The following is a 14552-nucleotide window of genomic DNA, read 5'->3' on the forward strand; positions in this document are numbered from 1 at the left end:
ACATCACAACTATCAATATGCACCTTTCAGATATTGACTACAAATCAAGTAATTAAGGAGAAGATTACATTATTGTTCCATGACCTTTAAAATACACAAAAGCTAATTGTAATCTTAGAACCTTGAATCATAATACCAAAATAGTAGACTGTAGTCGTATTATATAGAGATTACATGTTAATCACATGAACTAACCAACAAAAATTAAAAGGAAAAATCCACCCATTAAATAATAAAAACAAATATGTTACAGTGTAGAAGAGATCACCTGAAGGATGAATCCTAGCTTTTTTTTCAAGATCACGTGGAACGTAAAAGTAAAACATATATGTAAACCATGCATATATTTGTTTCTTTCTCTCTTGTTCGTTTTAGAAGCTAGCTAATATGATCACATATGAAAACATATAACAAATCATGAGAACTGAGAAGAGATGAGAGCATACCTTGGAAAATTATCCTAAAACATTGGATCCAATTTTCTGGCGAACAACTAAACCATTAGAACACAATATAGCAAACATAAAATCAAACATTAAAGTTAAAAATTCACCGGTTCAAGCGGCATCTAAATTTCCATGTATCAATTCACGACGTTGATTCCATACAACCTACGATTAAATACTATTAATGGATTAGTACGATTAAAAAAATTTGCACAATTCAAATAAGAAACAATAGGTAGCCATGACCTGATAATTAATGAACATAATGTAAAGTATTTATAAGAAACTAAGATACGTTCATAATTTAGGGTTTTACTTTTTTACAATTTCTAGAAACACAAAAAGAAGAAAATTTCTATTTTAAAAAAAATCGACTCGCTATTATGTCAACTAATATTTGCAAAGTTACATTTATTTTGTAATATTTTATTATATAGATTTTATTTCTATAGATTAAACTTTTTCTTTTTTAAAAATAATCTTAATAATATAGAAAGTTTTGTATTTTTAAAAAATGTTAATTAGTGAGATGGCTAATCCCTAATAGCGGTTTTAAATCCTAGGTGGACAGTTTTAAAAGCTTATTGTTCCTACTTTTATTTAGTATAGATTATTGTTACCATATTCGATCATTCCTTACTCTAAAGCCATGTATGCATACGACACGTATCAACTGTTAAACCGTATTATTTATGTATCAGTTTTTTTTTAGTATTTACTTAATTAATTTCCATATATTATTAGGTACTATTATTCTCAAAAGAGATGCCCAATTTTGTTTGTTGGTTTGATAACGATAATTGATCCCAATACAAAGGATAACCTTACGTCATAGGAGTAGTACTATTTGAAGTGTGATTATTATCTACAAATAACAAAATCAAATAAAGTTTTTGGGAAATGAGGTCACTTTGCAATTTCTAATTTTTTTCCTCAAAAGGCATGAATCAAACAGCGTTTGAGTTCAGAAGCTCGCAAAAAGAGAGGACTGCTTAGCTTTCAATCCCGAATTTTACGGATTACTAAGTGTCTAGTTTAATACTGTAATTTAGTAGGGGTTTTTTTTTTTTTGTCAAACCTGTAATTTAGTAGGTTATGTTTAAAATTTGTTAAAGTATGAGTATTGTTAGAAACATATTTGACATCAGACTCTGTATAATATATTAATACGATGTTCTTCTATTCATCTTGTATGTCACTATCAACAAGTTCGGTTAAACCATTTCTATTATATGACATGCTCTAAATTAAATAGAGTAAGGGAGCATCTAAAGAAATATAGCCGAGGATAACATTTCTCACTTATCCATGAACAAAGTTTGTTGAACTCTTGGGGGTAAACTATTCATCATATCGAACGCATTTTTCATCATATAATTTTTGACTTATGATGTACGAAGTTTTTGGAAATTGGTCATAAATTTTTTCAGCACATTTTGTATGTTTTACTATTAGATATTTTTTGTAACTTTCAAAAACTATACGAAAATTATCAAACTTTTAAAATCAAGTTAATTGTTAAAAACTTTTTACCATGAAATTTTGAAAAAGCTAGTCACTTTAGATTAAAAAAAAGTTAGTTGCTAACTAAAAAAGGCATTGTAACCACAAGAGACTGTCTTCCAACATTTCCTAATTAAAATAACAAGCATTTGGCCGGAAAAAAAAAGAATTAAGATCACAATGCGTTATATGGTAAAATAAACAACGTGTAACTTATTAGTATGCATGGTTGTGGTTACATGAAGATATATACATATATAATACTCTAGTTGTTGAAAAAAAAATTAATAATAAAAAATACTCGAGTTGTTGGAGTGAAAAAAAAAACCCTTCAAGTTGCGTCATTTTCATACTTGTTAGATATTTTCAAAAAATCTAATGAAAATTACTGTAAGTTCATAATTCTACAATATATACGAGACCAATATTAAAAATGTAAGATAAATTTCTTTGAAAATCGTATATTTTGTTGTTGTTGGTATAGTTAACGTTAACAATAATGAAAATGGTAATGCATTTTAGAGATAGAAACTAATTGCTTACTAAACTTTCAGATTATGCGTTGTCAAAGTTAAATTCGTGATGAAGACAAAAAAAGGAGTAGAGGCAAAGACAGACATTACATATTGGTAAAAGGCCAAAGGAATGCAAGCTTGTAAAGCATACACAATTGTAATGTTAATTAAAGCTATAAACCTAACTTTTATTGCCCACAAAGAAAATATAGATTATATCTATGTCAGTATGTCACATATCTTTAAAATAAGTTAAACAAATCAATGAACCTATCAGCTTAGAAGAAGAAAAAAAGTCTATGGCAAATTGAATATGTTAATAATTTTATGAGCACAACTTGGATACAACAATTAAATAAAGAAAGAAGTTGGTAGATTAAGCTGATTAATTATATAATTTTAATTAAGTCCCCATGTGGATGGCACCTAATTGCCTCGAATCTTATCGTGCTTCTGCTTTCCTCACGAATTCAATTTATGGTCCCCTCCCAAACAAATGTGAATAATGTAGTATCTACTGAGATTAACAAATGTTGAAGTAAATAATATATTGGTGATTTAAATACAAATTGGAAAAAAGTTAAAAAATACTTCATTTATTTTTTATTTAGAAATTTAATACCTAGTCTTTTTTTGTTGGAAGAAAAATACTTCATCTAATTAGTGTTGGTCTAAAAATACTTTATTTCTAAAGTTGTTGGTAATTCCGTACCCTTGATTTAACATCCATTAACGGAACGTTAAAGAATTAATTTACGGTCGTAATTTGTAAATACACGTATGAAATAGATATATACGACTTCTAAACAGAAGTTAATTATTAGATTCTCATGGTGTGGTGGTAACTGAAAATTTATTTTTTTCGAAGAAACCTGGGTTCGAATCTACCCTTGGATTTTTTTTACCTATTTTTTTGTAATTAATGGCAAACTCGTAAATACATCATCTTCTTCATTCTTATTACTGTAGCAGCGGTGGCCGGCGGTGGTATGCATCCGTCGATTAAAGTTGAACCACCGAATAGATCTAAGGTTCTTGCATCTTTCTTCTCCGTCTGATGAGACAGAACTAACCTGCGAGTGTAAGAATAGCCAAACCCAAAACAAAAGCTCCAATCGCAATACCTAGGTATCTCTTCCGCTCCCGCCGCCGCCACGCCTTCTCACTCCTTACCCGAAACTCGACCCTACCGATGTCACTCCTCCTCCTTCTCAACCCGTCCCCGCCGTAGCCACCACCATGCCGTCGGAGATATGTTCGTTGGTTCAATTGACGGTTGGACATCACCGCTGTTGCTAATGAAGAAGAAGATATATTTACAAATTTGCCATTAGTTTAAAAAAAATGGAAAAATAATAACGCATATACATGGATTCGAACCCAAATTCAGATTGGGAAACAAACTCTTTGTTACCACTAGACCATGATAAACTAACTGTTTAATATAATTTGTTAACAAGTTGTATATATCTATTTAACTCGTGTATTGATAAAGTAATACCGTCGACTTATTCTTTAACGTCCGTTAACAGATGTTAAGTAAGGGGTACGAAATTATCAACAACTTTAGAAATGAAGTATTTTTAGACCAACACTAATTAGATGAAGTATTTTTTTCCAACAAAAAAAACAAAATATTAAACTTCCAAATAAAAAATAAATGAGATATTTTTTAGCTTTTTTTTCCCTATACAAATCCGCAACAAAATTATAAGCTAAAGTAATATATCGGTGACTGTCTTCTATATTGTAAATTAACTTCTTTTCCAAAAACTGGCGTTTAAGTTTAATTATAAGATTTTTGAAGTCTCTATTTAGGCAATTTTTTTATTTGAAAACGGAAAAAGAAAAAAGTTGTTGCCCTGAAGAAGATACATGTTTATATATCATCAGCCAAAATATCAACAGTATTAAGCACATTATAGTTATTTTTAACTGACATGTTTTTAAACTGTTAAATAAATCATGACCCCAGAACAAACTGTTTAACAAATATCCGAAACCCTAAAGTTGAATTATAGCCTAATCGTTTGATAAGAAAATAATAATGAAAAGCTGGACTGGACTCTAGTATTCATGAAAAGTCGTGATAATAGGAGATTAATGTCAAAGTGGTGGGGGCATGTGAGTTAAATAATAATAACGTGATAATTAGTGGAGCATTAAGACGGCATTGTTGAGACTAAGTGGAGACAAAATTGAGCTAAATGACAAAGCTGAAGCTAAAAATAACTCACACATGACATGATACTATATCAACGGTTCTTCTATCCATGAGGAATCTCGTGATTAATAATTAATTATGTCTTCTTAGTTTCATACTATTACATAGTAGAATCGTTAACATATTCACAACGTCTATAGGCTCTAGGTTAATAAATCTTATGAGTTTCTGAGTTATAGCTTTGATTGATTTAGTTTTTATAACGAATTTTGAAATTGTGTTATACAGATATACATTTTTTTTTTTTTTTGTGTAGAGATATACTTGTCTAACCCATATACACTATATGTATTTTTGTATGAAAATCTCTTTAAGTTAAATCCAAATTTAGGGTTTGATTCCCTTAAGTCCATTCTTTAGCAAACTGTAAAATCGTCTATCTATTAGAGATATATAATGTAATGTGGTACAAATTAATATATTTATAACTGTCTATCTTAAAACTATTTGTCATGGAACTATCCAACGCGATCATGTATTACGGGGTAATTATAATCATTAATAGGTTACTTAACTTTTGTTAAAATTACTATTACTCCATCTTATATACAAAACATATTTGACAGGTTTTTCCACATCATATTCTATGTCTTGAGAGAATAGTTCTATAATAAATTATTATTTCTAGAGTGATGAAATAACAATCTAGCTCGTACATATAAAGTTATTAAAAATAAGAATGCTCGAATGAGATCATCGTTAACAATTCTAAGGTATCTGAACTAAAATAACAAATGACTTTGGTACGAAGAAATTAATATTACAAGTTAATCGTCCAACCTTTCAGGATCTATTTCAGGGTCAAACTATATACTTAATATTTTTGCTCGAAGTTCATCAATTCAGAATCTTTGTGGATTTTCATTGCTAAACATTAGAAATAAAAAAATTTGGATTGTCTTTTCCATGGTGTTAACTTTTTAAGTCTAGATCTCGAATTTTATTAAGTCTAAACTAAAATAATAGGCTAACACATTAATTAAGAAAATACACCATTTTCAGGTTTAAGGTTTAGTGTATCTGATTCAGAGTCTCATTTTCTTAGATCATGATTATGATTTCGGTTAAGGTTTTAATATTTAAAATTGAAGTTTAAAATAGACTATTTTAGTGGGTTAAAAGTTAAAACAATAGAGACCTTTAAATTTTAGTATTAAAGTCTATTAGTTAGTGGTACATCTTTAGTATTTTGGTCATTAAAAACAAATATACGTATTTTTTTTAGTTCCAAACAATTGTATTACAGAAAACTCAGGTATTTCTCTAATTTCCAAATCTCAAAGTTTTTACTCTTCTTGTTCACAAAAAGACTCGAAAATTATTGATCACCAAGTCTCCAAGATTCCATTCCATTTCACTGAAATTACCATCTCTTGTTTAGGCCATTGATTGGTATGTATGCAAATTTGGCGTTCAAGTCTAGAGAACGGCTTGACATTGTAAATTCGTTTCTCCTCTAGATATAAAAATCTAACTTGGGGAAAGAAATGCCAATGACAATTAAAGTCGAGATGCTATATATAACAAGTAAAACTCAAGGATCCAGTGTTAGTAATTTCTATGGAAAAGCTTCTTTAAGTCTTTACGGCAAAGCAAAGAACTAAAAATAAGAATCAGTAAGGATGGACACATTATTGCAAACTGCAACTATGAATTTGAAGATTTTGCATTAATGGAGAAATGACAGATGTAATATACTACTCATCTAGAAAGCCAGATTTAGAGGCAAAGGACTCTAACTCTTTAGACTTTTCATCTGTGAAACCAAGGGTTGCCAATATCTTGTGACCTGGAGAGTCAACTTCAGACCAGATTCCCAGTAGTATATGTGCTGGCATTACTTCCCCGATACTACCTGTAACAATAAGCAATAACAATAGTGCTTAAGTTCCTGTCTTATAATCGAAGCATGCATATATGCATATATAGTGGAACATTTTATAACCGAAGCTATCTCTCTTCCGCAAGATTTGATAAGCCAACGACATGAAACTTCCGAGTAGGCTAAGAAATTACCAGACTCTCAATCAGTATAAACTGTTCTAAAAGTTATGTTGCTCTCACAACGAGTTAACGACATTTTATTACCATCTTGCATATACTGGAATTTTTTTAGAACCAAAGCTATCTCTCTTCCGCAAGATTGATAAGCCAACAACATGAAAACTTCCGAGTATGCTGCTAACAAATTACCAGACTCCAAGTAATGTTGCTCTCATTAGACATTTATCACCGTATGCATGTACTGGAACAGTTTCTAAACAAAGCTATCTCTCTTCCACAAGATTGATAAGCCTTAGCCAACGACATGAAAACTTCAGAGTATGCTAAGAAACTAACCAATCAATACAAACTTATATCCAGGTAATGTTGCTCTCACAACGACAATTATATCACCAATTCACAGAAAATGAGATTCAAAACACTAGAGTGACAAGTTGAGTTCGAACAAAACACAAACCTGCTTTAAGATTCTGATCCAGAGCAGAGTCAAGTGCCCGTTGAGCATCTTCGGTTAAAGGAGGATGCTCAGGGCTAAAGAAATACAAATCTGCTTTTCCTAGTAACTTGATCGTCTCTTCACGAACTTTGTATAGCATTATATTATTCGCACGCAAAAACTTTGAAGTAAAACTAGTTCCTGCCCATTCAATCAACATTACCACACTTATCACTACCACCAAGAAGATCCTAATGAAGCTTTTAGGTATCAATCTCAATTTTGATAGCAAATAAAAACCAAAAGTAAGTTATAAAGGTACCTTCAATCAAAATACCCATGAGAAGTGCTTCAGTTCCAGTATTTGGATACTTAAGCTTCCTAGCTTCAAGCTCTCCCATTGCAAACGACTTAATTGCTCTCCATGACCATCTACATTTTAACCCTAAATCAAATCAGAATACTTTCAAATCCATTAGCAAAGCAATTTCAATACTCTCGCTACACTTACTTTGGCTTTTTCGCATCAGAAACCACTGAATCTGGATTCCTGAAACAAAATCAGAGCACGTTATTTGTTAGAATTTAGCGGACTAAAATTGATCAAAATTAGATTTCAAGATTTGGTGAGAAATTTACGCGGTGGGTAAGCTGGAGATGACGGATTTATGGATTCTACGGCGATTGGTTTGAAGAGCGGAGACGGGAGAGGTGAGAGAGAGGGATGATGAATCAACAACGCCTAACCATGGATTCGTCAAAGGGTTTCTTGTAGAGAAGAAGTATAATGGAACAGATGGTTTCTTCTGCTTAGAGGAAGAATCGATTCGTGAGATGATCGGATTCGCTAAAGCACAGTTGCAAGAAGAGTGAGCCGCCATTTTCGCGAGTGTGTCTCTTCTTCTTTGGATAACGGAAAAAAAAAAAGAAAAAGTGAAGGAACGTCAATTTGGGGAAGGAGAAGAGAGTTGTGGAGGTTGAAGAAGATTATCAATACGATGTCGTTTTCTTCATTTCATCGGCGTACGCTTGGGCTTTAAAGATTGGAAAATACCCAACACGGCCCATTTAGTGGAGTATTGTTCCTTCTTAAATAAATTATAACTAAATTTTATTTTATTTTTGTGTTTATTTCGTGTGAAAAGGAACAATTCATTCGTGAAATATTTAAATGTAATGGATAAAATATTGATCAAATGTTACCATTTGTGGCAATATATATTTTTTGTGTGTTCTAAATATCAAATTCATATCTTTTATATTTTATAGAGTAAACACAACAATTTGCATATTTTTTAATGGAACCATAATAACATACATTATATTATTCAATAATTTATATAGTTATTTTTTTTATATATTAGTAACAATCGGATTTGAAACTTATTTTTGGAGATAATCTAATTGAATGATTTAATATTTTCGATTAGGCCATTTAAATTTGTTAAGTTAGTCGGTTTGTTAAAATTTTCTATACATAGAGTAATATTAGAGAAAAAAAGTTATTATGGAAAAAAAATATAATTAAATTCTGAAATGAGAATGTATCTATTTTCTTAAAAAAGATACTCTCAATGAATGTCATCTTTATTTGAATATATCTATAAACACAATTTTTTTTATATCATAATATAAGCATGAAGGAATTTTGATTTTAGTCATATTATTCCAAAATTCATTTCTTAAAAGGATACTCTCAATGAATGTCATCTTTATTTGAATATATCTATAAGCACAAACTTTTTTTTGTCATAAAATAAGCATGAATGAATTTTGAATTTAGTCGTATTATTCCAAATTCCTTTCTAATCTTAATATGTTTGAGATGATGATCATGATTAAATCATCACATATAACTTTTGAAATTAGACAAAAAAATCATTATGGAAAAATATAATTAAATTCTGAAATGAAAATGTGTCTATTTTCTTAAAAAAATACTCTCAATGAATGTCATCTTTATTTGAATATATCTATATGCTCAAAAAAAAACAAATTGTCATAATATAAGCATAAATGAAGTTTGAATTTAGTCCTTTTATTCCAAATTCATTTCTAATCTTAATATGTTTGAGAGGATGATCATGATTAAATCATCACATATAACTTTTGAAATTATACATGTTTTGTACATTAGGTACGATATATATATATATATACACACATTAATTATGTAAATTAACTTTACTAAATCACGAATCATATGAATTTGATGAATATGATAAAACGCTGCAATTCTTTTTTATGTTATAGTATCCATTTTGTCTTTGAGTTCATATAAGAGCATATGACTTTGAGTTCATATATTAATCTATTACATTTTTTCATTTTGTGTGGGTGTTGAATATCTATGTGACTCCACAAATTATTCAGATTAATCTTTTGTTAATGATTATTAAGATTTTTCAAATTTTAGTCTTATAAAATGCATAGTAATCAGAGGTTAAATTTATTTGTAACTTTTTTTAATATATTGAATGAAATATCACTTAATTAAACAAATGGTTTTTAATAAGTCAATCCTCTATGATTATGATTATTGTGATGATTCAATTTTTTATTTTTCAAATATATTAATAGTAATCATATTTTTAAAATAGGTGAATAACTTTGGGTTTTGAAAATGTTTTTAGTCTAATAATTATATATTTAATAATTAAATATGTTATAAGAATGATTAAAAGTATTTTTAAATTTAAATGTTTTGGTTAAATGCTTGTGAGAAAGAATTCTCTTCAGCCTTCTCATCATCAAATAATGAAATATTTTCCTCAAAAATTTGATGTCTGTATTTTTTGCAACAAGCTTGATGACAGGGCCAAGGAACGAATCTTCAAGCTCCTTGAAAGATGCATCTCCTAATACATTTCTAACCTTTTTAATAAGGTGTAAGTCTGAATGTTGAGATATGGTGGCTGCATCATTTAGTACAAGAACCATATCATATATGTTTCTAGGTAGTGAAAGAGCTTCAAATGAATCACTGGATTCCATCTGTTCCAAAATAAAACGATTTAAAAAAAGAATTTTATTAGAGTTTACAATGGAATTCGTCAGATCAACTACAACCACCTTTATCCATCAACTATGACCAATCTAAAATTGGATTTTAAAATGGTTTAACAAGAGCTTTTACAAAGTTACAAGAGGTAACAAAAATCTAAATCCATATCAAAAACATTTATCGATCTAAATTCGTCAGATAAACTTCTACCACCGTTATCGATCCACTACAATTTGGCATATCTGAATTTTTGATCTAAAATCAATTTCAGATTGATGTATATAACAAAGAAAAACGGAATCTATACCACAAACATGACAAAGTGAATCTTCGATCCAACGAACACGAATCCCAAAACAAGATTGATGAAGATGATGATGGAAGGGATGCAGAGATCGCTCGAACAAGAAGAATGAAGATCGCCAATCGAGGAAAAAAGAATGAACAATGGAGAAGAGAACAACAGCACAGCGAAAATTAAGTTTAGTTCTTTAAGAATAAAATTACGTTTTTAATATAGTTTTAAAAATAATGGTATTCTTAAGTTATTTTTAAAAAGAAGCTCACCAAAAAAGGTATGTTTTGAGAATACCCCTTTAATATTCTTCACTTCATTTTCTAATAACTCACGTCAAGATTTTTTTTTTCCAACACTTATTCAATAGAACCAATTAAAAGAATCAAGAATGTAACATAAGAAACAAAAACAACCACTTACAGCCAGAAAACAAAGCTGTAAAACAGAGCAACCAGAAAAAACGTTAGAGATTACCAGAGCAATTTTTTTTTTTTTTTTAACATCTGACTTATATTAAGAAATAAAAGGTTTTAAAACATTATAACAGCCAATAAAGCGGTTCATCAAAACAGTTGATACAAAGGAAACATAGAATTAGCATAACGTGAGAGCTTATCCGTCGCTGCATTTTTGACTCGTGTAACATGGTCAAGATAATTACTGTAACTTTTTATGGGTACTTATTATGGTTAAAAGCATATTTTTTAGATTTCAAATGGTAACTCTTTTTTATATTTTGGCTGGATCAAATGGTAACTCTTTATGCTTACATTTATGTTTGGTTTGATTAAATTTAATATAATATTTCAATAGAATTACTGTAAAATCTTCAAAATTTCAAACAAAAAATAAATGAATTAACATGTATATCAAAAATGTTTTAAGCTAGAATAATTATTACTAAATTTATGTGCGATCGATTCAATATTATACTTTCTTTATCACATCTCATATACTCTCATTCACATAGGAATAAATAAACCTAACATATGAAGATATATGAGAAAATTCAAAATAATATTATAGTCTTTTTTTCCACATATCATCTAATATTATATTCTATTATATTTTTTGTTTCTTTGACATAGGTTCAATATTTTAATTACAATTTACAAACCAGCATATATTCGAGTCCTAATCTAGTTGAATATATAAATGGCACGTTCTAATGTATCTCTAATTCTAATATGTTAAAATCATGGTTACTCCCTGCACAATATAAGACCGACTTCTGAACCCGAAACACAAACACGCATTTAAAGGCCGCTAAAATTAAAAAGGATGATGACACGTAGGGTTGTTATAAAGGGCATAAAGTTACAAGATTGGCTCAGCTCGTGTTAAAATTATAGACCCTGTATTTTTAAGTAAAATAAAATCAGTTGATATAGGGCCTGTGTATGCTAAATTTAGAGTTGATCCTGTTTTTTTTTTCCTCTAAACATTTGTTTCAAAACGACATAATTTGATTCTAAACGACAATTTTTTTTTTTCTCATTTCTTCTCTTCTTCTTTAGCCACAAAGACGATTCCTTGATTCACTAACACACAAGTTCATGTTTCACAATTTCTTCAAGCTCAATTGGCTTCAAGTAAGGTTCAATCTATCTTTCTTTTTATCAGTTTAAATTTTGTGATCTTAGATTTTGAGATCTAATTGACAATTTGATTATACTTACAAAATTAGATTGTATTTAGTATTTACGGGTTATGATTATATTAGAAAATTTGATTGTATTAAGCTCTAAATGATAATTGTCAATTTGATGGAGTATGGATTTGCAGCAATTAGAAAGAATTGCAATTCTAAATGCTGAAAATTATTACATGGAGATGGAGATGAATAAAGACGGTCAAGCAAGTATGATTCAGGGACAAGATCAAACAAGTATGACTCAGGGACAAGGTCAAGCAAGTATGATTCAGGGACAAAGTTAAGCACAAAGCATGACTCAACCAACACAAACACCCAGGCCATGACCTGCTCGACGAACTTGGAGAAGGAATCCATGCATTCAACCGGTACGTCCAAAATGTCTAAGAGCGAAATGGTGGCTAGAGTTTACTTCTGTAAGAATAGAGGAAGATGGAAGAGAAAGGGCTAGATGTCACCATTGTGGTATTAAGTTATTAATAGATACGAAGTCATTAGGAACATCAACATTTAATTGTCATCTAGGTCTTTGTCCTAATAAACCTCCATCTGTTGATAGGCCTCAGTATGATCACAAAATTGATAGAGAGATGACTTCTCAGATCATCATATATATCATGATTTGCTGCTTCCTTTGTTCTTTTGTTTCTTGTTTTCTTGTTTTCCCCAGAGTCTCCTCGAGGTTTTGGACCCCAACTCCGACCATGCTTCAGCTTCGTTCTCCCCTTCCCCTGCCTCAGCATCCGGTGAATCATCTCGATGGGCTTGCTCCTCTGTGGTCCCAGCCACGAGATGCTTTCGCTGAGACCCTTGAATGCCCCAATTGCCTCAGTTTCCGCCGGTCTTACCGCCTCTTAACACTGTCAACCGTAACAACTCTCCGCTCCTTGGATTTGTTTTCCCTCACCAAGTGCTTTGCTTGGCTGCAGCTGGACGGGAGCTCTGTTTTGACACTGGAGACAATGAATACTTTGATGTTGAAACCTACATCCTCGGCGCTCCCTCACACACCATTAATTCCGCTCTGGTCCAGGTTTGACTTTCACTCTTTACCCAAATCCCTGACAGATAGGCTATCTTGGTCAAATGCATTGCCCCTGAACTGGAAGATGTTTAGATCCGCTAAAGCTGTTTTAAACCCAAGCCCTTTAGACCTTTGTGTCCCCGGTTTGATTGGGTGTACTCGACAAGATGTTTATGAGTGTAGAGCCTGCCTCCTCAGAACCGGTTGTGTTAAATTTATTTCAAGCTCAAAATCATTAGTGTAACATCCGTGAACCAAAACTATGCGTTTTGGCGATGGGTGTCGATCGACACCATTGGTAGTGTCGATCGACACCATTAATTTCTGGTTCGACCAGTTCGATTTAATTGTCGATTTTGGTCGGTTTGGTTTAGAGAAAACCATTGAATCGAGATATTTAAGTGGTTGGTCGAGAGAAAGGGTTTGGAAAGTTCTCTGGTCGCCGCTTTTGAGAGTTTTGAGAAAGGAGAAGTGTTCTTGAGTTTTTGAGAGAGTTTGTGAGATTTGTTGGCTTTTCTTGGGAGATCTGAGGCTGGGAAGGTGTTAGAAGCTTGCTAGGAGGGTTGGATTCGTTGTTGTTGGTCTGAATCTTCCTGCAAAGAGGTGAGTGCATGACCATGGCTTATCTAAGTGTGAGATTTCCTTTGTCTTGCTTGTTTGGTGTTGTTTGTGGTGTTTTCTTGCTTGTTTGGGTTGCTATAGGGTTCCTACGGATTCATATGGCTTTGGGATTGAGTATTGGACGGATTGGATGTGTTAGGAAGCGAGATTCGACTCTAGCTTCGAGCGAAACACGATTGCAGAGTCAGTGTCGGTCGACACCAGGAGGGTGCCAGTCGACACCAGTGAGCAGCATCGGTCGACACTGTGGGATAGTGTCGGTCGACACCAAGAGCCAATGTCGGTTGACACTTGGCTGGTGTCGGTCGACACCTCCCGTCCAGCAATACTATGTGTTGTTCCCTGGTTTGTATGCTTTGTTTGTTGATTGTTTTGGACATTGGTATCTCAGTTGTTTGTGTGTATAGCCCAGTAGATGGGAGGATTGTCTCACTCAGTGACTATCAAATACTCATGCATCTCAAATTGTGTTTGTGGTGCAGGTAAAGGAAAAGTGTGATCGTGAAATCAAGGCAATGAAGAGGAGGATGTTCTAGGGACTCGATTGGTTGTTGTAACAACCCGTCCTGTGAACCCCACTTGCCTTCCGCTAGCTTGCCCCCATGGACCCCGAGCTGGCCCTGCAGGGCATCGATCCTAACCCCTCACCGTGGAAAGGAACTCACATCCAATCAATTGGTGACAGCTTGTCCTGTGGGAAGGCTGTTAAAGGGTGGGGACCAGGGTTTGAGGAACGCCTGGCGCACTAATAACCTACTGGTAGATTTGGATGTCCACGGTGAGGGGTTAGGATTGATGCCCTGCAGGGCCAGCTCGGGGTCCA

The 14552-nt window shown here is 32.1% G+C and overlaps 1 protein-coding gene across 1 annotated transcript; it reads right to left on the reverse strand.

Moving 5' to 3' along the window:
- Positions 6177 to 8107, reverse strand: LOC104707503 (ATP-dependent Clp protease ATP-binding subunit CLPT2, chloroplastic-like). Its single transcript, XM_010423873.2, has 5 exons — positions 7768 to 8107; positions 7640 to 7678; positions 7451 to 7560; positions 7150 to 7329; positions 6177 to 6543 (listed from the first exon to the last, which is right to left on the reverse strand). The coding sequence occupies exons 1-5, from the start codon at positions 8007 to 8009 to the stop codon at positions 6386 to 6388; spliced, it is 729 nt and encodes a 242-aa protein (XP_010422175.1). The 5' UTR covers positions 8010 to 8107; the 3' UTR covers positions 6177 to 6385.

This window comes from Camelina sativa, chromosome 8, assembly GCF_000633955.1.
Source record: "Camelina sativa cultivar DH55 chromosome 8, Cs, whole genome shotgun sequence".
Lineage (NCBI taxonomy): Eukaryota > Viridiplantae > Streptophyta > Magnoliopsida > Brassicales > Brassicaceae > Camelina > Camelina sativa.

What these genes read in the sequence shown, in the direction of transcription:
- LOC104707503 (XM_010423873.2), bottom strand. Translation starts at nt 8,009, where the DNA reads ATGGCGGCTCACTCTTCTTGCAACTGTGCTTTAGCGAATCCGATCATC. An exon ending in ATCTCCAGCTTACCCACCGC is followed by an intron (nt 7,679 to 7,767) that starts GTAAATTTCTCA and finishes ATTTTGTTTCAG; the next exon opens with GAATCCAGATTCAGTGGTTT. An exon ending in TCTGATGCGAAAAAGCCAAA is followed by an intron (nt 7,561 to 7,639) that starts GTAAGTGTAGCG and finishes GTTAAAATGTAG; the next exon opens with ATGGTCATGGAGAGCAATTA.